General features: G+C 45.6%; 1 protein-coding gene across 1 annotated transcript in view; it reads left to right on the top strand.

Annotated features, from left to right (window-relative positions):
* Nucleotides 1-25,221, top strand: part of CA14 (carbonic anhydrase 14) — a 96,002-nt gene that overhangs the window by 53,661 nt on the left and 17,120 nt on the right. Inside the window, exon 4 of the mRNA XM_040333752.1 lies at nucleotides 13,395-13,537. Within this exon, the coding sequence (XP_040189686.1) occupies nucleotides 13,395-13,537 (143 nt within the window). The remainder of the gene's footprint in view (nucleotides 1-13,394; nucleotides 13,538-25,221) is intronic.

Below are 25,221 nucleotides of genomic sequence, written 5' to 3'. Positions count from 1 at the left end.
TGAGCAGGGCCGGCCTTTGGGGTGTGCGAGCTGTGCGGCCGCACAGGGCGCCATGGGCAACAGGGGCGCAGTGCGGCCATCACAGCTCGCAGAATGTAAGTCGCAGTCAGTTGCTCACATGATCACATGGGACCCGATAGTACCAATGTACCAGGCGGCACTTTCAGGGGGGCGGCAAATTGCACAATGTCTTGGGGGTGAGGGGTGAAGATGGGGGGGGGGGGCGCCACAGGATTAGCTCGCAAAGGGCGCCTGAACACCTAAGGCCGGCCCTGTCCCTGAGTACCTTCCACTAGTACAGTAGTACTGACCAACTTGATTCTTCCACTGACCTACCTGATTCCTACCCTGACCTACCTGATTCCTACCCTGACCTACCTGATTCCTACCCTGACCTACCTGATTCCTACACTGACCACTACACTGACCTACCTGATTCCTACACTGACCTACCTGATTCCTACACTGACCTACCTGATTCCTACACTGACCTACCTGATTCCTACACTGACCTACCTGATTCCTACCCTGACCTACCTGATTCCTACACTGACCACTACACTGACCTACCTGATTCCTACACTGACCACTACACTTACCTACCTGATTCCTACACTGACCTACCTGATTCCTACACTGACCACTACACTTACTTGCCTGATTCCTACACTGACCACTACACTTGCCTGATTCCTACACTGACCACTACACTGACCTACCTGATTCCTATACTGATTCCTACACTGACCACTACACTGACCTACCTGATTCTTGCACTGACCTCCCTGATTCCTACACTGACCACTACACTGACCCACCTGATTCCTACACTGACCACTACACTGACCTACCTGATTCCTACACTGACCTACCTTATCCCTACACTGACCTACCTGATTCCTATACTGACCTGATTCCTGCACTACTCCCCCCCCCCCCCCCCCCCCCACAAGAACAGTGTAGATTGTTTGTTTGATTTTGCTCACCTCTCCATGGCCTCAATGATAATCCATTGGAGCAGGGCTCTCCCCAGCACCAGGTACTGTTCCCGACATCCAGCCTCTCCTCTGTTTCCTTCTCCAATAGCCGCCATGTGATCTGCACGGCCCCATATACTCTTCACCGCCCACGGGAGTCCCTGGGTGGGGGGGTGGGAGCGGCAACACGGCACACCTGGGGGGCCACAGCAATGATTTTGCACCCCCCCCCCTAAATGTTGCACTTGGGGCAAGAGTATCAGATGCAGAGGCCATGCCACTGCAATCTGGGGACAGACTGGCCCCGGGGACGGTGTCCTCAATCCGGGGACTGTCCCTGGGAACCGGGGATGTCTGGTCACCCTATTCCAGAGCCTTTCTTGGCCTCTCAATACGCACTTTACTAATTGTATAGTTCCTTTTTTTTACGTTTTGGCTGTGCATGATCACTGCAGAGCTACAGATTGTGCTGCCCAAGGATGGCCGTAGCCAGGACACAAGTGTCTCGCCTTACTTGTTCGTTTGGTCACTTGATCACATGAAACAGAGGCTCTGTGCCACCGGATAGAAGCAGGACCGGATTTGCTTTCCCTGCCGCCCCAAGGCCAGGTTCCCTAATACGCCCCTTCCCTGCCAACCGAACCCCCCCCCCCCCCCAAATCAACGGAGAATGGGCGGCACGGTTAGTTCATTTTTTTTTTTTTTTTATGACTTTTTTTGTAGCTTGTCGCTTACTTTTTTTTTATTTTTTGTATAATTTTCTTATTATTTTCCTTATTATTTTTCTTATTCTTTACATTTTTATTTTATTCATTTAATTATTATTTCTTATTTATTTATTTTTTATCAATTTTTTTCACTTAACTTTTTTGCTATCGCACAGAAGAAAACAAATCCCTGTGTGATAGCAATTGGAGGTGACATGTTCTCTTTATTGACCCTGTCACCTCCAAAACAGGAGTCCTAGCACTGTGCTAAAACTCCTGTCACAGCTGAGATGGGAAGAGCACAGCTCTCCCCTCTCACTGTGTACATCGGCAGCAGGGACAGGAGACAGACTCAGTGGCCGGGGGGAGGACGGAGTCCCAAAGACAGAGCCAGCAAAGAGAGGTATGTGGGGTGGGGGGAGAGGGGTGGACATAAGGGAGCACTCATTTTACAAGTGATTTTGGCGACATCTCCGCAATCACTTGTTAACGAGTGAGCGGATTCCCCCATAATTTACCGCCCTTAACTGTATGTTCTGGGCGTCGGGGACTCCATGCCACTGCCGCCCATTGGCGCCCTGCCGCCCCAAGGCCTGGCCTCAGTGGCCTTGTGGGAAATCCGGGCCTGGATATAAGCCTCAGCTATGCCAGGTAGCCATCTGCTTGAAAGGTTTTACAAGTCACCCCCAAAACTTGCAGGTTCTAGAAGAGAGTGGACACCAGCACATGTCAAAGGGAATCTTTATGGAAGACCAAACAAGAGATGGAAGGGTTACCAAGTAGCTGGTCTCCGGTGTGGTCGGTCATGTCATCTGAAGATATCCTCCTTTGCCTCTCCCTCAGAGGCTTTGTAATAATTAGCACTAATAACACAGGAACTTGGCTTGCTGAGGATATGTAATTCACGTAGGAAGAAGTTTCCAGACAATCCCGTGCTTCATCCTAAATCCAGTCTGGTCTACTGGAATGCAACAAATAAACTCTGAGGAGGTCAATTGAGTAAGGCCAGGAGTAAAAGTTTCTCCCTTTTTCGGGTTCACACCAGAACTAGAAGATGTGGTGCAGCTCCACCTAATGGGGAACATCTCCAGATAGGTTGGTTTCAGGAGCGTTTGGACGTTTTTTTGTTTTTCGTGGCTGGAATCTAGGAGCTCGGGTTTGCCCAAAAATTTTGGCAAGTATGAGTTTGAAGGGCCTACTTGCGATACAGAACAGAGTGTTGAAAATGAAAGGGAGGGGATATTTGTCAAGGGCTACTCCAAATGTTACCCTCGATCGCCAGTGATGGTTAGGACTATCTCGGTACCCAGGTATAAAGCAGGAGAATTATACAAATAGCATTTATTACAAAATATACAGACACATATACATAAATTGTAACAATAACAGGTCGGTGATTGTTGCAAAAATTTCACATGAAGTTAACATTAAAATGCAATTAGAAGCCCCCACAGGTGTTTAGAGTGATGTAGGTATAGACGTGGTCCTCAACAAGTTTCACGGCCAATGCCACTTCTTCAGGAGGAGTCAACCAAGAACATCTATGATGAAATACAAGCTACAGATAACCCTTGACAAATCTCCCCTCCCTTTCATTACTTAAATATAGGATGATGTTTTTTTGAATGTCTATACCATTTTATCCTTTCTAATAAAAAACATTGAAACATAAATATAGGATGATGGCACCTATCCCTACACATTATGCTAGTTTATTGAGGCAATACCCCTTAATCTCAAAGAACAGAGTGTGAGGGGAAAACCTGCCCACTTTATCTACATGGTGTCGGACATGGTGACACAGAGTCTGGTCACTCGTGAACACAAGGGTGGACTCAGATGGGCACTCCTAGATGTAAGTGGAACTGATTGGCACTCCTGGATGTATGGGAGGGTTGAAGAAGATCTAAACCAAAAGAGGCCTTCAATATTTGTGTATCTGCAACCTGTTGGGAGGTGACAACTGTTTCTTAATAGTACTCCTGTGCTGTCGCCATGTCACATGCGGCCCTGCTAACTCAGCAGCGCTGAGGTACAAAAAACGAATACTGCATTTTTATGGAAAAAACATGGTAGTTTTTATGATACGGATTGCTCAGAGTGACCAACCCCCCTGTGGCTTCAATGAAAAAGGGTGACCACTCGGCACCAGACCTGGAAGACCATGGCCACCATTGTGGCTTGGGCTACTACAGTGATTTACAACTGCCACAGAGGCAAATCGGGTATTACACATAGCTAGTAAATGTTTATCACATGCAACAAAAAGAAATTGCAATACATAATAATCAGTGATATACAACAAGAATTAATCTAAAGAATGAAAAAAACAAACATACAATTTTATAATCCAGTTAAGTGTTGCGTGCTTAAAAGTGCAAAGTATAAATAAATTAAAGGTGTCAGGAGGCGAAACACGTAGGGTGGAGCTTTTGGACGTGATCTCACCATACATGACGTATCCCTGCTCAAAGCCAAGAGGTGTGGCTGTTTTGGGTGATGAGTGGGTGAGTAACTTGTATAGCGCAACAAATGCGAACTTAATCGCCTCAAGGCGCTTGGCATCCAGAGTCGTACAGGTCTTTCAGAAGAGGTGGGTCTTTAGTTTTTTCCTAAAAGCCCGATGGTTTTCTTCCAAGCGGATGGTTGTGGGTAGAGCATTCCAGAGCCGTGGTCCTTGGACCGAAAATCTACATTCTCCCTTAGATTTGTAGCGAGATTTGGGGATTTGGAGAAGGTTTTGGTTGGTTGACCGGAGCACGCACTTGGTGACGTAGGGTTTTATTATCTCGCTTAAGTATTGGGGAGTGTTGCCCTGTATACATTTGTGGGTGAGGCAGAGTGTCTTGAATGTCACCCGGTCCTGTACGGGCAGCCAGTGGAGGAACCTCAAGACCGGGGAGACTGATTCCCATGGCTTTTTACCTGTAAGGCCTTGTACTCACGACCGGATCTGTGCGCTGGAAACTGTCTGCCCGACAGTTTCCGGCGTACAAGGCTGATTTGTGTTTTGTTCCGCTGGCGTGTACACACCAGCGGACCAAATTCCCGTCGTACCGGAACGCGTGCACGTAAACTACGTACGACGTCACTATAAAGGGGAAGACCAAAGTTAATGGCGCCGCCCTCTGTTCCTCTTTTGCTAGTTACGTGTTTGCTCGTGTTAGTGAAGGTTTGGTTAGAGCTGATTCGCGCTTCTCGGTCTCCAGGCTTTGACAGCGTGTATTCACGGGTTCAGTGCGTGTGCTTGCGGTAACGTAGTTGTCATTCGGCTATAGGCAAGCAGGTTGTTTCTGCTTTAGCAGTTGCATCCTGTGCGCTCGTATCTGTTTGTCACGCGTTTGTCGCAGGTAGTGCTGGATTTGCGAGTGCTTTCTGTTTCAGTGTGTTCTTGACTGACCAGCCGGCCGGTTTGAAGCCATGATGGAGCAGCAGCGTCAATTTTCGCGAGTTGGTGCTGTTTATGGGATGGCTGCTGGATATGTTCATTTGTCCAGTACTTTGGCCAGAAACAGGGGGCGGAGGCGTTTCTGGACCAAGAATTGGTTGCGCCAGCGTGACCAGTTCTCACATATGCCTCTGCTTAGGGAACTCCAGGAGAATAATCCTAATGACTTTAGGAATTTTCTCCGCATGACGGACCCCGTATTCAACCGTCTGCTGGATCTTCTGTCCCCCTATATCACGAGGCAGGACACTGTGATGCGCCAAGCCATCACGGCCGAGCAGAGGCTTATTGCCACGTTGCGGTACCTGGCGACTGGGAGGAGCCTGCAGGACCTCAAGTTCTCGACAGGCATCTCTCCGCAGGCGCTTGGGGTCATCATACCGGACACGTGTGCTGCCATCATCAAAGTTATGCATGAGGAGTATATTAAGGTAAGTTTCCTGGCTCTAATAATGTGGCCAACTAACTTTATTTTTATTTTCCCAGATATGCTGTGTGTTTAACTAACGTTACCTTTTCTCCCTATGCATGTTGATATCAGCTTTACATGTTTTATTCTTGGCCTACCTGCATATTTGTCCCTTACCCAATATTAACCTGTCCAGCATGCTATCCTAGGGACAAACCCACCTTGCCATTTTTTCAAACAGGACTTTTTGGTTTTTGTGTCCCCCCCTTCAAACTTTTATTGTCCCCATCAGAGGGCTGTGGAGTCTCTTAATGAAGTGGCCCTATATATTTCATTTCCCAAATTCTCCATGCACATTTTTCTAATGCAATTTTAATACTGTGAACTGTCACAAGGATGCTTGTAGGATGTATTTGTTACAAAGTACTAAATCTCTAATTTTGTTTGTCCCCACAGCTACCCTCCACACCACAGGAATGGCAGTCTGTGGCTTCCCAATTTGCCCAGCGGTGTGATTTTCCAAACTGCGGTGGAGCAATAGATGGGAAACACGTCCGCATTGTGCCCCCACCCCGCTCGGGGTCCTACTATTATAATTACAAGGGTTATCATAGTATTGTGTTGATGGCGGTGGTATCGGCACAGTATGAGTTTCTATATGTGGACGTGGGGAAGAACGGCCGGATGTCTGATGGGGGAGTGTTCGCACGGACTGATTTCTATGATCGTCTCCAAGCTGGTGGTCTGGCATTGCCACCAGATGAAGATAATGTGGAAGGACTTCCGTTTGTGTTCCTAGCGGACGAGGCTTTCGGGCTTGGTCCTCACCTCATGCGGCCTTTTCCCCAGAGGACCCTCACCTCAGAGAGGAGTGTGTTTAATTTTCGGTTGGCCAGGGCTCGGAGGGTAGTCGAGAATGCCTTTGGGATACTCACCAACCGGTTCCGCCTGTTCAGGACATCGATACATCTGGCGGAATATAAATTGGACACCGTTGTATTTGCCTGCTGCATTTTGCACAACTTTTTACGCAGGCACTCCCAGACGTACCTACCCGACATCGGTTCTGAGGCAAGACTACCCTCAGATCCCCTTCCCGGGCTGGACACTGGTCGCGCTGGCTTGGCCCCCCAATCAGCTCGTGAGGTACGCGACAAATATGTTGAGTACTTCATGGGTCGGGGGGCCATTGCTATGCCAGATCATATTTCTTTCTAATTCGGCCCCCAAAGAAAGGAATATTCTAAAAAATAATAAATAATTAGACCATTGGACTTTATACAGTTGTTTGTCATTAATGCTTTTTCTCTTTTTCTGTCTTCCTGGTTCTCTAACTAACTTCTTCAATTGTAATGCATAATTGATTTCTCCACTTTTAGTAACTAACCACATTTTGCACAGTATTCACTCATCTACAAACAGGGTATTGAGTCTAGAAATAAGAAGCAACTCCATTTGTAAATGTTGAGGTCAAGTTTTTTTAATTTTTGCTTGTTCATGACCCCAAAAATAATTTTATATTTTTTTCATTACTCCCTGCTTTTGTACTTAGGAGTCTTCAAAAATTTTTTAAACTTTTTTTTTTTTTTTCAGGTAATTCAACCAAAAATATTATGCAGATTATACATTTATTAACAAGTTCACTTTTTTTTTACTCAAATATAGTTAGATTTATTGTTTACATATATATATATATATAGATTATATTTGGTGGGGTGTTTACCGCCTTAAATTTTTTTTTGGCCATATTTTTTAGGCACAAAAAACAATAATTTTTTAACCATTTTTTTTGTTTTTGGTGTGTTTTTCTAAAAGAAAATTTTTAGGTGAGAATTTGGAGTCAAATCTCTACTTCACTAAATTCAGTGATTAGAGAGATTTATAATTCTATATATATATTTTTTAAAATTTTTGGCGTTGTTTATTCTTTATGGTCTAAACTTTATAGTATCCCAAAATGTTCAACATGGTCAAAAAGTAACAAAATCCAATTCCAAAAATATAAAAACTCACAACAGCAGTCAGTCATGGTGTGCTTTCACACTGGAACACGCCAAAATTGGAAGATACACACATTCAGTGCAAACTCGCCAAATGTCATTGGTTCAACAGACAAATGGCCACATGTGCTATCTGACATCATGGGTGATCAATGTCTGTGTTTTGTGGGAGCAAACCCTTCCTCTCAACTACTTGAGGATGGAGGAGGGGGTTGGACCCACAAAGCACAGACATTAGATATTCTGTGATGGCAGATAGCACATGTTGGCACACTGTGTGTGTATCTTCAAATTTTGGCGTATTCATTATTCAAACTGTAAAAATGTTTGTGGGGGCGGGGGATGGGCGGGGGGTGTTTCAGTCTTTGACACGGCCCATCATGTCAATAATGTTCTTAAAATTAGATTCGATGACCATCATTCTTTGCCGCATATTGTCCATTTCCGTGCTGCATTCCAAAAGGACATTTGTTACATTCTGTTCCATGAGAAACATCCTTTCACGCATATTGTGCATTTCAGTGCTGCACTCCATTACCTGCTGAATAATTATAGCAGCACTTGCACGTGAAAATATTGGCACACCATCCTCCTCCCCTAAAACAAAAAAAAAAAATGGCATTTACAATATTATTTTTCAATGAGGCCTATCTACATATGTTTTTTTGAATCAAGCTAGGGTGACACTGACCTGATGGGCTTCTCCTTTCCACCTCTTCGACATCTTCTATCACTCCTCCTTCTTCCACCACCTCCCCATCATCTTCAATCACTCCTCCTTCTTCCACCACTTCCCCATCATCTTGGACTCCTCCTTCATCCATCAATCCACCTTCTTTCAATTCGCCAAATTGTTCTTCCGCCACTTGCCCTTCATCTGCTATGACTTCTAAGTCCAAAATTACTTCTTCCTCCTCTCTTCCTTCCTCCTTTCTTCCTTCCTCCTCTCCTTCCACATCCTCCTCTCCTTCCACATCCTCCTCTCCTTCCACATCCTCTTCTCCTTCCACATTCTCCTCTCCTTCCACATCCTCCTCTCCTTCCACATCCTCCTCTCCTTCCACATCCTCCTCTCCTTCCACATCCTCTTCTCCTTCCACATCCTCCTCCTCCTCCACATGTTGAGATGGCAGATTTTGGCCTTGTCTGGCCCTCTCTGCCTCCTCCAAATGCTGGCGACTTCTTTCCCCTGAAATAAACCAAAAAAAATGTAGACTCATCAGCACACAGATATTGGAGAGCATAAATCGCACACATTGCTTAGAAGATGCTTTCATTTAGTTACTTTTATCTTTCACCAAACCTACATTTTGCAATTACTTCTATATGGCAAGCTCTGATCCTGCCCCTTTTTAGCAAAGTGACACACATGGATGTCCCCCCTAAACTGTATTTCTGGGAGACCCTACCAAAACCCATTTTTGATTTGGGGAGACACAGGTGCTCTGCATTGCAGATGTGAAAACATCTGCTTTATTACCATATTATTTCTAGAACTAGCTTTTACACAATGTTTACAAACAAAGTTTTTGGCCAGTGAGCCATGTCCAGGTGTGTTGTTCCTGGAATAACCGAGCCTTTCTGATAAACTATGTGATGTTACGTTGTTTACTAAGAACACTGTTTGTAAATATGTAGTTATTTATGTTCTAAAAAATAAATAACAACATGTCTTTAAAATTACAAGCAGGCCAAGGAGGCAGATGGTGAAATATACATGGCAACACATTATTGCAGACAATCACCACCCCCCCCCCCCCCAACCCCAATATATATTTACTTACTTTTACGCAGAATTTTAAGTATTTTCTTCATCTGATGTGGCTCCCTCAATTTTAAGTCTGACCAGCGTTTCCTCAGCTGTTCCTTGGACCTGGTGATCCCAAACATCCTCTGCATTCTCCTCGCCACCTTGTCCATAATATGTGCCTTTCGGCGGTTAGGGGTCTTGTATGGCCCTAATTCACCATCATAGTCCTTTTTTCGCATGATGTAAACTAACTCCACCATTTCCTGGAACCGCATATTAGTGGCTTTATATCTTCTTTTCCTTGATCGGGACGTCCCTGCCTCTGTCCCTTCACTTGTGGCATGAGAGCATCGTGCCCGCTCGTGTGACATCGCCATCTTTCCTTTCCCACAGAGATTATGGGCGTGGAAAAGATGAATTCTTACGCCATGGGCGGAGAAGAGGGCGGCGTTTAATACATACGCGGAGTGTAGAGAATGCAAACAACGTGTTTACGTCCGTTACGCGGAGAATCTTCGAGCGCATCCAGAACATACACAGTTAACGCCATATTTCCTAAACTCATTGATTAGGGGCCTCGCAAAGGTGACGAGGGCGGGGTTTCATAAATACGCGGAGTGTTTAAAAGGTTTACGCCGTGATTACGCATCTTACGCGGTAATTAGGCGAGCGTGAGAAACGAGGAGCGAGAGACAGGAAGGTAAGGAAATTAAAAATGTGATCAGCAGAGGCCTTGAAAATGTAGACACATGGGATGGGGGTTTGGGCTGTTGGTTGCACCCTTTTTAAGCTATTCTGTCTATGGGGTACCACAATGTTATTTTGGTATCCAAATGCTTTTGGACACCTCACAAAATAGAGATGTGAACAATGCTGTACCTCATTGACAAGTTTTTGAATGGTGTATTCAGATCAGGCAAAGTATTGTTCAAGTGTTGGTTGTACAGAGGTCATTAGGAAGTGTCTTTTATGTCATCCATTGTCAGGGGTATGAGATTTACACATGAAAGAGTGCCTAGATGAAAACTGTCATTTGTAAGCATTGTTTAATTTAATATATTTAAAATATTTACTGCAATGTGAACAATGGCTCTGCATCTAGCAAATCAATGTTTGGTACAAGCAATGCGGCCGAGCTGCCAATCATTGTTTAAACAAGAGAGACTGTGTTTGGAATTAGATATAGGTAATAAATTTGAAGACACATATTAGATCAAGGTCAACGCTGATCCTTTGGAATATTTATTTTTCTGTGGTTTATGTTTTTGTAATCTAGACTCAAAAAGAAATATAATTTTGCAAAAATTGCAATGGACCTCCTACAAAGCAAGGAATCTATAGAGGCCTTACTTCAAAAATACCAGGACACGCCCATCCTGTGGAATTCAAAACACTCGTTATATTGCAATAAAGAGGTACGAGCGGCAGCACTAGAAGAGCTAGCAAATTATATGCAAACTTGGGTGCCAGGATGCACTGCCAACATGGTGAAGGATAAACTTGCCAACCTCAGAAGCACATACAGGAGAGCATACAAAGCTAATAAAATCAAAAAATCGGGAGCAGCAGCAAGACAAGCAAAGGAACCCAAACTGTGGTATTATAAACAGATGGCTTTTTTGCGGGACGAAATGGAAGGCAGGAAAACGATGTCCAGTCTTTCTTCCAACCTTTCCTCCATGCTACCTTCCAGCGGACATTCCCCAGATGACCACAGCCCTGCAGAGTCGGAGGAAGAGGGCCTGGCTGACAGAGATGCAGATCTGCCACCCTTCGATGAGGAGGTATAGTAGTTTCCTCTATATTTATGGCGTAAATAATTCTTGGTGGATTAATGATTAGATATTGTAAAAAAAAAACCAAGCTGGAAAAAAGCAAACAAAAAGGTGTACAGACAAATAGGTGTCAGGGATGACAACTGCAGGGGTCAGAAGTAGAGTGTATTCAAGTAATAATGAACAGAAAATACTGAACGAAAAACATGAAAATGAGTGTGGTTTTATTTAGCGAAATTGTAAAAAAATTCTTTTTTTTTCCACACAGGAAGAAGAGATCAGCCAGGAGGTGGCAGATCCTCAGGTGTCTGTCAGCCAGGAGGAGGCCGGGGTCAGTGGCAGCCAGGAGGAGGCCGGGGTCAGTGGCAGCCAGGAGGAGGCCGGGGTCAGTGGCAGCCAGGAGGAGGCCGGGGTCAGTGGCAGCCAGGAGGAGGCTGGGCCCAGTGGCCTGCAGCAGGTCCACCCGGCCAGGAGAACCACCACCAGCCAGTCTTCTCCCCCCCAGGTGAGGCCATCAGGCCGAAGGAGGCAGTTGAGGCCTGTGGAGGAGGCAAGCCTCCGCATGATCCAGGAGGCAAGCGCCATCATGAGGGCCCCCCTCAACCCCACAGAGGCCTTCAGTGCCTCATTGGCCCATGATTTAAATGAAGGGGAGGAGGACCAGAGAAGACTGGCAAAGGCCCTGATGAACCAGGTCCTTTGGTGGATGCAGAGGGGCCTGCTGACCCCAGACACTGGGCTATGTGACCCGGCCCGGCTTGCGGAACACCATCCTCCTGCTGCCACATCAACCCCACCTGCAAGACCCCGTGTTCGATCCGCTGGAAGGCTGCCTGGAGGGAAGGCTGGAAAGAGGAGGAAACGTTGATTTTCTGCCTTCCATTTCCTTCCACATAAAGGACATCTTGTTTGTACTACCACAGTTTGGGTTCCTTTGTTTGTGTGCTGCTGCTTCATATTTTTGTGTTTGGCTCCTGAGGCTTGGAAGTTTATCCTTCACCATGTTGGAAATGCAAGTTTGCATATAGTTTGCTATCTATTCTAGTGCTGCTGTTCTTTTTATTTTTTGTGATGACATTTGCCTGAATAAAAGGCCTTTTGCTTTCATTTGAAAACATGTCTATTGTTTGATATACTGTGGGGATTATTAGGCAGCAAACCTTTAATAAATATACAATGGGTAATTTACAAAGGACACACTCCTTGGGGGGGGGGGGGGACATTTGGTGTGCCAACATGGTTTAATATTCTCTAATGAAACACCAACAAAAATAAAAAAAATTTAAAAAAACATGTAAAAAAAAAAAAGTTTAAATGGTGACATAACTAGAAACAAAAAAAGAAATTAAAAAAATGCACATTCCTTTACAAAAATGACTACTCTAAATTATGGAGGACCACCAACCAAAACACACGTCTGGCATAGAAAACATTATTAAAGGATTACATCACAAGCAAGAAATGTGACATTTCAGTATGGGACAACTCTATTGAAATTGCATCAGCAAGAGAACGGGGTTATTCTAGCAAGAGAAGAATTAATAAAACGAGGCTTTAAAATGTGGTTTAGTGCGCCTTTTTAAGACATTGTTCTCTTGCTAGAATAAAAGGTTTCTAATGACGAATGTGCCATATCCCAAAGAAACGCGAGTTTTACCTGAACGAGCGCTCCCGTCTCCTCATTTGGACTGAGCATGCGCGGGGTTTTTGTACGCTGCTTTTGTGTACAGACGACCGAACATGTCTGACGGACACGATTCCAGCAGACTGTTTTAAAGCAAGACCAGGAAACAGTTGTTCGTTGGAAAACGGTCTGGCCGACGATTGTTTGCTGGAATTCTGTACGTTACTGCCTACACACGAACGAACATGTCCGCTGAAACTGGTCCGCGGACCAGTTTCAGCAGACATGTTTGGTCGTGAGTACGAGGCCTAACAAGTCTGGCTGCCGTGTACTGGATGACTTGTAGACGTGAAATCTGGTATTTCGGTAGTCCTAAGTAGAGGGAGTTTGAGTCGTGAGTTGATGATGGTTCCAACCACTATTTGATAGTGCTATCTAAATGTTTACTAGCTCTGAGCAGTGTTTACATACAGCATAGATAATTTTTTTTAGTACAGGTATCACATATGCATACTTGCATTGTGCCAAGCTGGCCCAATGAAAGTATGCAAAAAAATCTCATCCCTGGAGTCCAGCTTTAAGATAGTATAACGATTTTAATCCCTTGACCCCATGCTTTTGAGTTCTGAAATATCTCTAGACTTCGTCTTTTAGAGATTACAAGGTTTTGTCTCTGATGTAATTTTTTTAACATTTTTTTTCAGTTAAGCTCTCCCTGCCGCCCTTGATGCGCCTTCGCGGCCTTTCGAACAATTTTACGGCTGTACAACTCCATTTGCACTGGGGGAGCGAGGAGCACCCAGGAGGCTCTGAGCACCACATCAATGATCAAGATTATCCTGCAGAGGTGAGATCTTACAGGCCATCACCTATTAGTAAAAAATTATTTCTGCATATGGGGTTTGGTGGGCTAAGTAATCTACAGGCTCTTGGGGTCTCTAGTGGTGACATCTGCCATGCTTCCTGCCATTTTTCTGATCCATCTTGGAGTTTCGACTGTTCTTACCCTTTGTGTGTTTCGGCTCTACCTGTTCCAAGCATAATCCGTTCCAGGAGAATGCTCGTAATCCAACATACTCGCATACCAAAGCGAGTTTCCCTATTGAAGTCAATAGAAACTTTAGTCTAATGGTATAATGCATCTTACTACTTGCTCTATTTCCCGCATATCCCCAAGTAAACAGACATGACAGCCTATGTCCTCGGCACCATCCTCTCCTGCCTCTACAGAGCACAGCACTTGGTTTTTATTCAACCACCACAAAAGGAAATTACAAACAGGAAGTCATGGCCCCAACAGTCAATTGCTTCCTCCATGGGAAATGACATCACAGGAAATGACCTCCATCACAGGATATGACCTCACAGGATATGAATATCAACACAGGAAATCCTTCCAACAGGATGAGTTTATACAACAACCAATGAACAATGACTAGGGGAGTCTTATGGGCGTGTCTGGGCAGGGACAGCGTGTATGATTTCCCGCCCCCCAGACCTGAAAGCCATCATCTTCAACTAGACAAAGGAAGCCGCATAGCAGGGGAATCATGGACGCTTTTCCTGACCAGAACAATTCAAAAGATCTCATTTGTACCATTCGCACGAATCCGTATTCTGCTTTGTTCGGAGAACAACGCATACCCAGATTATACTACCGTTCCTGTGGATGGGAGATTATCTGCAAAGGCACGCCACGGCCCCCGTATGTGTTGCTCAGGCACACAGGGGTGACATGAGCATACATCCGCTTATAACCGATGATGTGTTTGCAAAGTGAACACATCTCCCCCCCCCCCCCCCCAGACGAATGTTCTGTGCACATTTCGCTGGCAGACATATCCCCACTCTGCAAACACCTCTCTCCAACCTCAGGAATTTTTCCACTACCAGACGGGACTCAACAAGCATCAGTCTGCCCCAGTCAGCTCTTTAGAACGGGCTGCGGGAGTACGAACACTAGGAGACACTATTAGCCAGATTCAGGTAGAGCTGCCTATCCTTAGGTCAGCACTACGCCGACGTAAGATGGTGAGGCAAGTACTGTATTCACAAAGCACTTGCCTCCTAAGTTACGTTGGCGTAGCGCAAATGGCCCGGCGTAACCCCGCCTAATTTAAAATAGGCAGGTAGGGGGTGTGTTGTATGGTAATGAATTCACGATTCATTACCATACATGTAAATGAAGCGCCGATCGTACGGCGCATGCGCGCGCATGCTCAGTAGCACGTCGTATTTACTCCCTAAGATACGCTGGGCTCAATGCCTGTGACGTGAACGTAACCTGCGCCCAGCCCCATTCGCGTACGACTTACGTAAACAACGTAAAATTAGACGGCACTTCCGACATCCATACCTTGCATGGGCTGCGCCATCTTTTTGGTGGTTTATCTCTGCCTGAAAAACGACCTACGTAATCGCCGTAGCTTACTGCGACGGGTGTGCGTGCGTTCGTGAATAGGCATATCTAGGTAATTTACATATTCTTGGCGTAAATCGACGTACACGCCCCTAGCAGCCAGCGTAAATATGCAGCTAAGATACGACGGCGTAGGAGGCTTACGCCGGTCGCATCTTAGCAACAGACAAGCGTATCTCAGTTTGAGCATACGCTTTAAGATACGACGGCGCGGACTCGGACTTACGATGGCGTATCTACTGATACGCCGCAGTAAGTCTTTGTGAATCTGGCTTAATGACTATACATATTAGATACATCTTCAGAAAATTTCCACAACACCCTACCATGGCCATTCTTCTCAGAGTCTCTAACTGAAGGGCTTATTGTCGGTACTCTGTATTAGAAACACAGTCCACCACTGGAGTATTGCATTTTCTGTCCTTTGTGAAGCTTCAGCGCAGCCTTTTGAAATACCAAATTGACAGATCGAAATACAAGATATAAGTGTCCGTATCCCTGGTCTGGTCTTCTGGAAAGGCCAGTTATTAGTTGGGATGGTTGCCATTTTTTTTATTTTGTACCTAGAAACATCTACCAGCTCCTCCTTAACACAAAGGTCCGCATCTACTAAGTCCTCTCTAACGCAAAGGTCCATGTTTTACGAAGCATCTTCCTACCTAGGGAGTAGACAAGGATAACTTCATTAATCGATTACTGGGAACACTTGAAATTGGACGTCCAATAAATAGGCGTTTTATGGCCAGATGGGCAGATGTTAAACTTTGGCCATAGTGTATTTCATATACAACTTTGAAACGTCCCCCTCATTGGCTGTATGTATAAGAGACGGCTCACCAAGACCCTTTATCACTGATAGGCTTAAGTATATCATCTATTTTTTATATATATATATATATATATATATATATATATATATATATATATATATATATATATTTTTAAGAATACAAGTGCCCTTTTTAATGGGTCAGCCCAGCCAGGATTTATATTCAAGTGTCTGGTAGATGTTTCCAGATCTGCACACCTGTGCCCATAATGAGGGGTTTCCACCATCCCTGGGCTGAATTCCCAGGTCTGTACACCTGCTGTGCCCATTGAGGGGTCCCCACCATCCCTGTGTTGAATCCCCAGATCTACACACATGCTGTGCCCGAAATGAGGGACTTCCACCATCTATCTTGAATTTTTCTTTTATATTATGGAGAACGTAACAGGAGAAGCTGAAACACACAAAGATGGCTAGGGACACCCAAAACGCCAAGTTGGACATAAACAGAATTTGGAATTACAGCCAGGAGATCATGTTGTTGTACCCAGGGCTGCCATTAGGGGTGTACAGGCAGTACACCTGTAAGGGGCCCGGTGGTCCCCAGGGGCCCGGATGGCATCCCCCATTTTTATTTTCGTCAGCACCCAAAGCCCCCCCCCCTCCGACTAGTAAGGGGCCCGGTGGTCCCCAGGGGCTCGGATGGCATCCCCCATTTTTATTTTCGTCAGCACCCAAAGCCCCCCCCCTCCGACCAGTAAGGGGCCCGGTGGTCACCAGAGGGCCAAATGGCTCAAGCTGTGTAAGTGTAAATTCCTGATGGCGGCCCTGGTTGTACCCAGGACATAAGCAGTCAGAACATGACTCGGTCTACCAGGCTCCACTCCAACTATACCTAAGATATCACTTTAGGATAGACGACCCTTTAAAGAAAGTGGACCCTCTTCCTATATACTCGACAATGTTAGAAAACTTGCCCCTTTTAATATTTGGTGGCCCTTTTAAGTCCTTATGAAATGTATTCATATCTTAAGAACATTGCTGTGAGGCTTATAATCTTACTGCGTGTTTTGTAGTATTAGACGAAGCTCAGGCTAATTGATCCTCCGTATTCTTGGTAAAGAGCTCTGCTTGGCCTGCCACCAAACTACCAAACGACGTGTAGAAAGACCTTCACATTACAGATCAGTTAAGGACAGAACTCCGAGCAATAAGCTATATACAACAATTAATACATATATGGGACCATTTTTACCTACCAAATCTGTATATCTGTCTATCCAGGCTGAAGAATTGCACAGCACTGCTCTGTCTGGCAGGGTAGGAGACCTGATTTGTCTCCCTTGAAGCTCAATAACGCTTGCAGGGCTAGAGATACAGTAAAACCTTGGATTGCGATTGTATATCAAAGCAAATTTCCCCATAAGAAATAATGGAAACTAGGGATGTCCCGATACCGATACTAGTATCGGTACCGATACCGAGCATTTCCTGGGTTCTTGTACTCGGGGGAAATGCTCCGATGCTTCACCCGATACCTGGGCAGTCAGGTGGTGGGGGAGTTAAAAGTCTTCTCAGTGTTGTCTTCTCCCCACGTGCTATCTTCTCGTCTCCCCTTCGTGCTGTCTTCTCGTCTCCCCTTTGTGCTGTCTTCTCTCCCCCTCCGTGCCGTCTTCTCTCCCCCCGAGCTGTGCTCCCCCCGCTGTCTTCTGTCCCCCTCCGTGCCATCTTCTCTCCCACCGTGCCGTCTTCTGTCCAACTCCGTGCTGTGCTCCCCCCGTGCCATCTTCTCTCCCCCCTGCCGTCTTCTGTCCAAATCTGTGCTGTGCTCCCCTCGTGCCGTCTTCTGTCCCCCTCTGTGCTTTGCTCTCCCCCCCCCTCCGTGCCGCTCTCCCCCCTCAATATGTCAGGAAGGAAAGCGGAGGTAGGAGCCGCTAAACCCGGCTCCTACCTTTTCCGAATGGACAGAGTCCGTGATCACAGACTCTGTCCATTCACATAACTGAGCATCATAACCTGTGATTACGATGCTTCAGTTTATGAATGGAGAGGAGCTTCTCTCCATTCATTTCAGCTGAGGCTGCAGAGAAAGGGACTGGGGAATCTGTGTCCTTAGTCCCTTTCTCTGTCTTAAAGGGGAGATGTCAGAGGTCCGTTAAGACCCACGATATCTCACCAAAGCCCCCCCAACAGGGCTGATTAAAAAAAAAAGAAAAAAAAATACAATAAATAATTAAAAAAATAAGATGTAAATAATAATAAAGTGACAATCCACTACAACCCCCCCCCTAAAAAAATATTGTGTAAAAAAAAAAAAAAAAGCTAATGTCACATGACATTAAAAACAAGTATCGGTATTCGGTATCGGCGAGTACTTGAAAAAAGTATCGGTACTTGTGCTCGGTCTCAAAAAAGTCTCAAAAAAGTGGTATCGGGACAACCCTAATGGAAACTCAAATTATTTGTTCCACAACCATTTATTCAAAGGTTCTTCAGTTTATAGTCCATACAAAAAGATTATAGCAATGTGATTGGTTGTGTAACCATCCACAAATGGAAGCCTCCACAAGGGGATTAGAAGCAAAATCCAGCAGGAGCTCCAGAGTATAAAAGAGAAGAGAGGCGCCTCTAAGTGTAGCAATATGTTGCTAAATGTTGTACCTTCAGTAAATGTAACCATATTGCTACACTTATTGGCTCCTCTCTACTCTTTTATACTCAGTTGTGACATAACCCTACTTGAATATCAAGACATTGCTTGTATATGAAGTCTAAATTTGTTAAAAAATGTAGCTTGTCTTTAAAAACGCTCTCTAACCAAGTTAATCTCAAACCAAGGTTTTACTGTATATATGATATGAGCCCAGGTGTATCAACGCGTTTCGCCGTTGCGCTTCGTCAGGATGCATAAGGGATTTATAAGTTGCAAGAACAAGGCAAACGGGTCTCAATATCTTGCAGAAGAGTCAATCTTGATCAAGATTTGGTCAAAGAAATTCCGTCCAATAGAGGAAAAAGGTTGGCTCACCGAAACAGAGCGATTCTCATAGCACAAAGTCAGAGAGAACCAGTGGCTCCAAAATTGAAATCTACTCGTGTTATGGCCTCAATCAGGGGGTAAAGCAAGAAGATTGGCCACAAGGCAAAAAATTACTCTAGAAACGATCTTCCAATCCAAGATATCAAGTAAGTAAATAAGTTCAGCTATATCCGGGCATAGGGGTATACCTTATTCAAAGCCATGCTGTAGTCCTTATATAGATTTGGTAGTGTTTTGGATCTCAAAACTTCCCCCTGGGAGAGAGCGAAATGTTCTCTCCCAGGGGGCTAAGATGGGTGTCAGTCTTTGCTGCCCCCTTGAAATGTATCCTTTTCAGAGGGCAGTAGAGCAAAGGCTTCCCAGGCACTCCAGAGGCGATTCTGGATTGTGTATTGAAATACCATGCTGCAACTGTGAACCAAGCATTTCGGCTCATGGTTGCGTTGTGTTCCTATTATTTCAATGGGCTTCCTCCTTTCAAACTTAAGCCAAGTCAAATTTGCCATGGCATGTGTAAGACCTCCTAGGGCTGCCTGTTCTCTTTTAGGTGAGGGGTTGGGTGGGCCTATTTTTACCACTCCCTTGCTGTCCCTGTAAATGAGCCCTAAAAAAAATGGGCGCCTTCAAAGGAAAGCACCCTGGACTAACACAGACCATTAAATGCCAAGGCCAGTAATTTCCGCATCTGTCCTTTGACAAACGGAAGGAGGAAGACAATGGTGGGTCTTGGATGGAAGACCCACCATTGTCTTCATTCTTGTGTCTGCTAAAAGACATATGTGGAAAATGCTGGCCTTGGCATTTAATGGGATGTGTTAGTCCAGGCCAGAAATTTCCGCATTTGTCCTTTGGTAGATGCAAGAGGGAAGACAATGGTGGGTCTTAAATGGGTTGAAGAGGACCAGGAATATCTAGCTCAATCATCTCCCCAAATCGGGCTCATGAGATGGTAGAAGGTTTCCCTAGAGTCTCTAGCTTTTGGCTTTGCCATGGCGTGTGTAAGACCTCCTCCGGCTACTTTGTTCTCTTATAGGTGGGTAGTTGGGGGGGGGGCCTCAATCTCCTGTTTTTACCACTCCTTTGCTGTTTGTGTAAATGAGACCTAGAAAATGGGTGCCTCCAAGATTCAAGGCTAACGTTCTACCATCTCATAAGCCTTGTTTGGGGAGATGATTGAGCTAGATATTCCTGGTCCATTTCAATCCATTCAAGACCCACCATTGTCTTCCCTCTTGCATCTACCAAAAGACAGATGCGGACATTTCTAGCCTTTACTAACACAGCCCATTAAATGCCAAGGCCAGCAATTTCCACATATGTCTTTTAGCAGACACAAGGATGAAGACAGTGGTGGGTCTTGGTTGGGTTAAAGAAGACCAGGAATATGGAGCTCAATCATCTCCTCAAAGCTCATTAGATGGTAGAAGGTTTCCCAGAGTCTCCAGCTTTTGGCTTTGCCACAGCACATGTAAGACCTTCTCCGGCCATCTTTATGTTTTAGGTAGGTGGTTGGGGGGACTCCACCACCTAATTTTACCACAAAAAAAGGGTTCCTCCAAAGGAAAGCACCCTGGACTACACAACCCATTAAATGCCAAGGGCAGCAATTTCCACATCTGTTCCTTGGCAGAAGCAAGTGATGGGTTCCTGAAGACCAGGAATACCTAGGTCAATCATCACCTTCAATCAGGCTTCTTAGGTAGTAGAAAGTCTCCCAGAGACTCTAGCTTTTGGCTTTGCCACAACATGTGTGTAAGACCTCCTCCAACCACCTTTTATTTTTTAGGTGTGCGGTTGGGGAAGCCTCTATCGCCTGTTTTTACAACTCCCTTGCCGCCCGTGTAAATTAAACCTAAAAAATGGTTTCCTCCAAAGGAAAGCACCCTGGACTACACAGCCCAATAAATACCAAGGCCAACAATTTCTAAATTTTTCCTTTTGGCAGACGCAAGTGGTGGGTCTTGGATGGTTTGACGAAGACCTGGAATACCTAGCTCAATCATCTACTCAAATGAGGCTCATTAAATCGTAGAAGGTTCCCGAGTCCCTAGCATTTGGCTTTGCTACGACATGTGTAAGACTTCCTACAGCCACCTGTTATCTTTTAGGTTTGTGGTTGCGGGGCCTCAATTGCTTGTTTTTACCACTCCCTTGCCACCTGTGTAAATGAAACCTAAAAAAGGGTTCCTCCAAAGCAAAGCACCCTGGACTACACAGCCCATTAATTACCAAGGCCAACAATTTCCAAATTTTTCCTTTTGGCAGACGCAAGTGGTGGGTCTTGGATGTGTTGACAAAGACTAGGAATACCTTGCTCAGTCATCTACTCAAATCGGGCTCATTAAATGGTAGAAGGTTCCCGAGTCCCCCAGCATTTGGCTTTGCCATGACAAGTGTAAGACTTCCTTATTTTTTAGGTGGGTGGTTGCAGGGCCCCAATCGCTTGTTCTTGCCACTCCCTTACTGCCTGTGTAAATGAAACCTAAGAAATGGGTGCCTCCAAACGAAAGCACCCTGGACTACACAGCCCATTAAATGCCAAGGCCAACAATTTCCAAATCTTTCTTTTGGCAGACGCAAGTGGTGGGTCTTGAATGGGTTGACGAAGACCAAGAATACCAAGCTCAATCATCTACTCAAATCAGGCTCATTAAATCGTAGAAGGTGTAAGACTTTGACAGACACAAGTGGAAGGTCTTGGATGGGTTGACGAAGACCAGGAATATTTATCTCAATCGTCTCCTTAAATCGGGTAGAAGGTTTCTCTAAATCAAGAGCTTTTGGCTTTGCCACAACATGTGTAAGACCTCCTCTGGCCATAAGTAAAATTTTAGGTGGGTGGTTGGGGGACCTAAATGGCCTGTTTTTACCACTACCTTGCTGCCCATGTAGTTGCCAAGGCCAGCAATTTCTGCATCTGTCCTTTGACAGACACAAGTAGAAGGTCGTAGGGTTAGAGGTTAATGGTTGGGGGTTAGGGTTTACCCTTGAAGAATAAGGCTAGGACTCAGGAATTGGAACAGGGGCCTCTCCCAGAGGTCACAGGTCGTGGCTGGCTCACCCCCACCAAAGTGTACCGAATGAACAAGTCAGGAAATGAACAAGTCGGGGAAAGGGAGTGGTAAAAACAGGCCATTTAGGCCCGCCAACCACCCACCTAAAAGTTAACTGATGGCCAGAGGAGGTCTTGCACATGTTGTGGCAAAGCCAAAAGCTATTGATTGGAATGGATTGAAGAAGAAGACCTCAGTCAGAGCTCAATCATCTCCTCCAATCAGGCTCATGAGATGGTAGAAGGTTCTCCCGAGTCTCTAGCTTTTTTACTTTGACATTTAAGCTGCAGATGAAAAGCTGTTTGCATGCAGTAAAAATTAACCCATCTGGACTCACAGCGGGCAGGGGTCGGTTTTCTAGTTCAGTAAACCCACGTGGATTAGAAAGCTGCGGGAACCCTTCAGCCAGCAATGAGAAATTTGGCTTACTGACCGCCAATGGCCCCATACCGCTCCGACACAGACTACAAAGACTCTGGAGGGGGGCAGACTGCTGACTCTGCTGTCTCGCCCATTACAATGTATGTGTGCACACCCGCTACAATAACACGGGATTACACTTTGATGACAACGTCCTACCATGATGGGTCTACAGCTTCAATAACATACCATTAATGTATATGTGAACCCAACTACTAAAATCTCATATCGGCTCTAATATGGTAAAGTCTCTTAAAAATCTGAAATTTCCAGTAAAATGATCCCTGGTGATCCTGCCACAAGTGTCCTCATTCAGGTTCTTTCTGTTATATGATGACAACCCTCTTTCCCTGTCTCCCAATTGTTCTTCTGGGTTGTCACCCTGACACATCGACTTCTGATGGGGACTGCAAATGGCTGTTTCAATATATGGTCCACACTGTGGACCATATTTTGGTGGGCACACTGCAACACTGTGCCCACCATTGCAGCCACACTGTAACACTGTGCCCACCATTGCAGCCACACTGTGCCCACCATTGCAGCCACACTGTGCCCACCATTGCAGCCACACTGTTCCCACCATTGCAGCCACACTGTGCCCACCATTGCAGCCTCGCCTGGGCAGAGGAATGCATGGCTGGAGGAGGAGAGCCACGGGATAGCACGCTGTTACCGTCGCTTACATTATAATTGTCTCCGCTCTTCTCCACACAGCTCCACCTGACCCAAATGCCTGTGCTAGACCGAATGCATCCAGTTAAGTTCCTCCACCCCAAACTCGCTCAACCATGTCTTTATTGACCTTGCTTTGTGCACTGGTCCAAACCATTCAGTGGAGGGGGAATTATGATGTGGGTTTTTTTTCAGGGGTTGAGCTTGGCCCCTTAGTTCCAGTTAAGGCGTCAGCATACCAAGACATTTTGGACAATTTTATGCTCCCTACTGGGAACAGTTTGGGGATGGCCCCTTCCTGTTCCAACATGACTGTGCACAGCCTTTCCTCAATACTTTGGTGAAGCACCTTTGGCACCAATGACACCCTCAAGTCTTTCTGAGTATGATGCTACAAGATTGGCACTCCTATTTCTGGGTAGTTTCTCCCATTCATCTTTTGTAGAACCTCTCAAGGCTCCATCAGGTTGGATGGGGAGCGTCTTTGTACAGCCATTTTCAGATCTCTCCAGAGATGTTCAATCAGGTTCAAGTCTGGGCCACTCAAGGACATTCAGAGTTGTCCTGTAGCCACTCCTTTGTTATCTTGGCTGTGTGCTTAGGGTCGTTGTCCTGTTGGAAGATGAACATTCGCCCCAGTCTGAGGTCGAGAGAGATCTGGAGAAGGTTTTCATCAAGGATGTCTCTGTACAATGCTGCATTCATCTTTCCCTCCATCCTGACTAGTCTTCCATTTCCATGAAAAACATCCCCACAGCATGATGCTGCCACCACCATGCTTCACAGTAGGGATGGTATTGGCCAGGTGATGAGCGATGCCTGGTTTCCTCCAGGCATGACGCTTGTCATTCAGGCCAAAGAGTTCAATCTTTGTTTCATCAGACCAGAGAATTTTGTTTCTCATGGTCTGAGTCCTTCAGGTGCCTTTTGGCAAACTCCAGGTGGGCTGTCATGTGCCATTTAATGAGGAGTGGCTTCCGTCTGGCCACTTCCCCATACAGGCCTGATTGGTGGAGTTCTGCAGAGATGGTTGTTCTTCTGGAAGGTTCTCCTCTCTCCACAGAGAAACACTGGAGCTCCCTCAGAGTGACCATCAGGTTTATGGTCACCTCCCCGACTAAGATCCTTCTCCCCGATCGCTCAGTTTGGCCGGGCGGCCCGCTCTAGGAAGAGTCCTGGTGATTCCAAACTTTTTATCATTTTACGGATGATGGAGGCCACTGTGCTCATTGGGACCTTCAATACTGAAGAAAAATATTTCTGTACCCTTCCCCCGATCTGTGCCTCCATACAATCCTGTCTCTGAGGTCTACAGACAATTCCTTGGACTTCATGGCTTGGTTTGTGCTCTGACATGCACTGTTACCTGTGGGACCTTCTATAGACAGGGGTGTGTGCCTTTCCAAATCATGTCCAATCAACTAAATTTACCACAGGTGGACTCCAATCTAGTTGTAGAAACATCTCAAGAATGATCAGTGGAAACAGGATGGACCTGAGATCAATTCTGAGTGTCATGGCAAAAACTGTGACATGGGAGGAGTCTGTGAAATTATGTACATGGGAGGAGTCTGTGATACTTGTGTACATGGGAGGAGCCTGTGATACTTGTGTACATGGGAGGAGCCTGTGATACTTGTGTACATGGGAGGAGCCTGTGATACTTGTGTGCATGGGAGGAGCCTGTGATACTTGTGTGCATGGGAGGAGCCTGTGATACTTGTGTATATGGGAGGAGCCTGTGATACTTGTGTATATGGGAGGAGCCTGTGATACTTGTGTATATGGGAGGAGCCTGTGATACTTGTGTATATGGGAGGAGCCTGTGATACTTGTGTATATGGGAGGAGCCTGTGATACTTGTGTATATGGGAGGAGCCTGTGATACTTGTGTATATGGGAGGAGCCTGTGATACTTGTGTATATGGGAGGAGCCTGTGAAACGATGTACATGGGAGGAGCCTGTGATACTTGTGTACATGGGAGGAGCCTGTGATACTTGTGTACATGGGAGGAGCCTGTGATACTTGTGTGCATGGGAGGAGCCTGTGATACTTGTGTATATGGGAGGAGCCTGTGATACTTGTGTATATGGGAGGAGCCTGTGATATTTGTGTATATGGGAGGAGCCTGTGATACTTGTGTATATGGGAGG

Source organism: Rana temporaria, chromosome 13 (assembly GCF_905171775.1).
Source record: "Rana temporaria chromosome 13, aRanTem1.1, whole genome shotgun sequence".
Lineage (NCBI taxonomy): Eukaryota > Metazoa > Chordata > Amphibia > Anura > Ranidae > Rana > Rana temporaria.
Note: the sequence above shows the minus strand (reverse complement) of the source record. Positions and strands in the feature narration are given on the sequence as shown.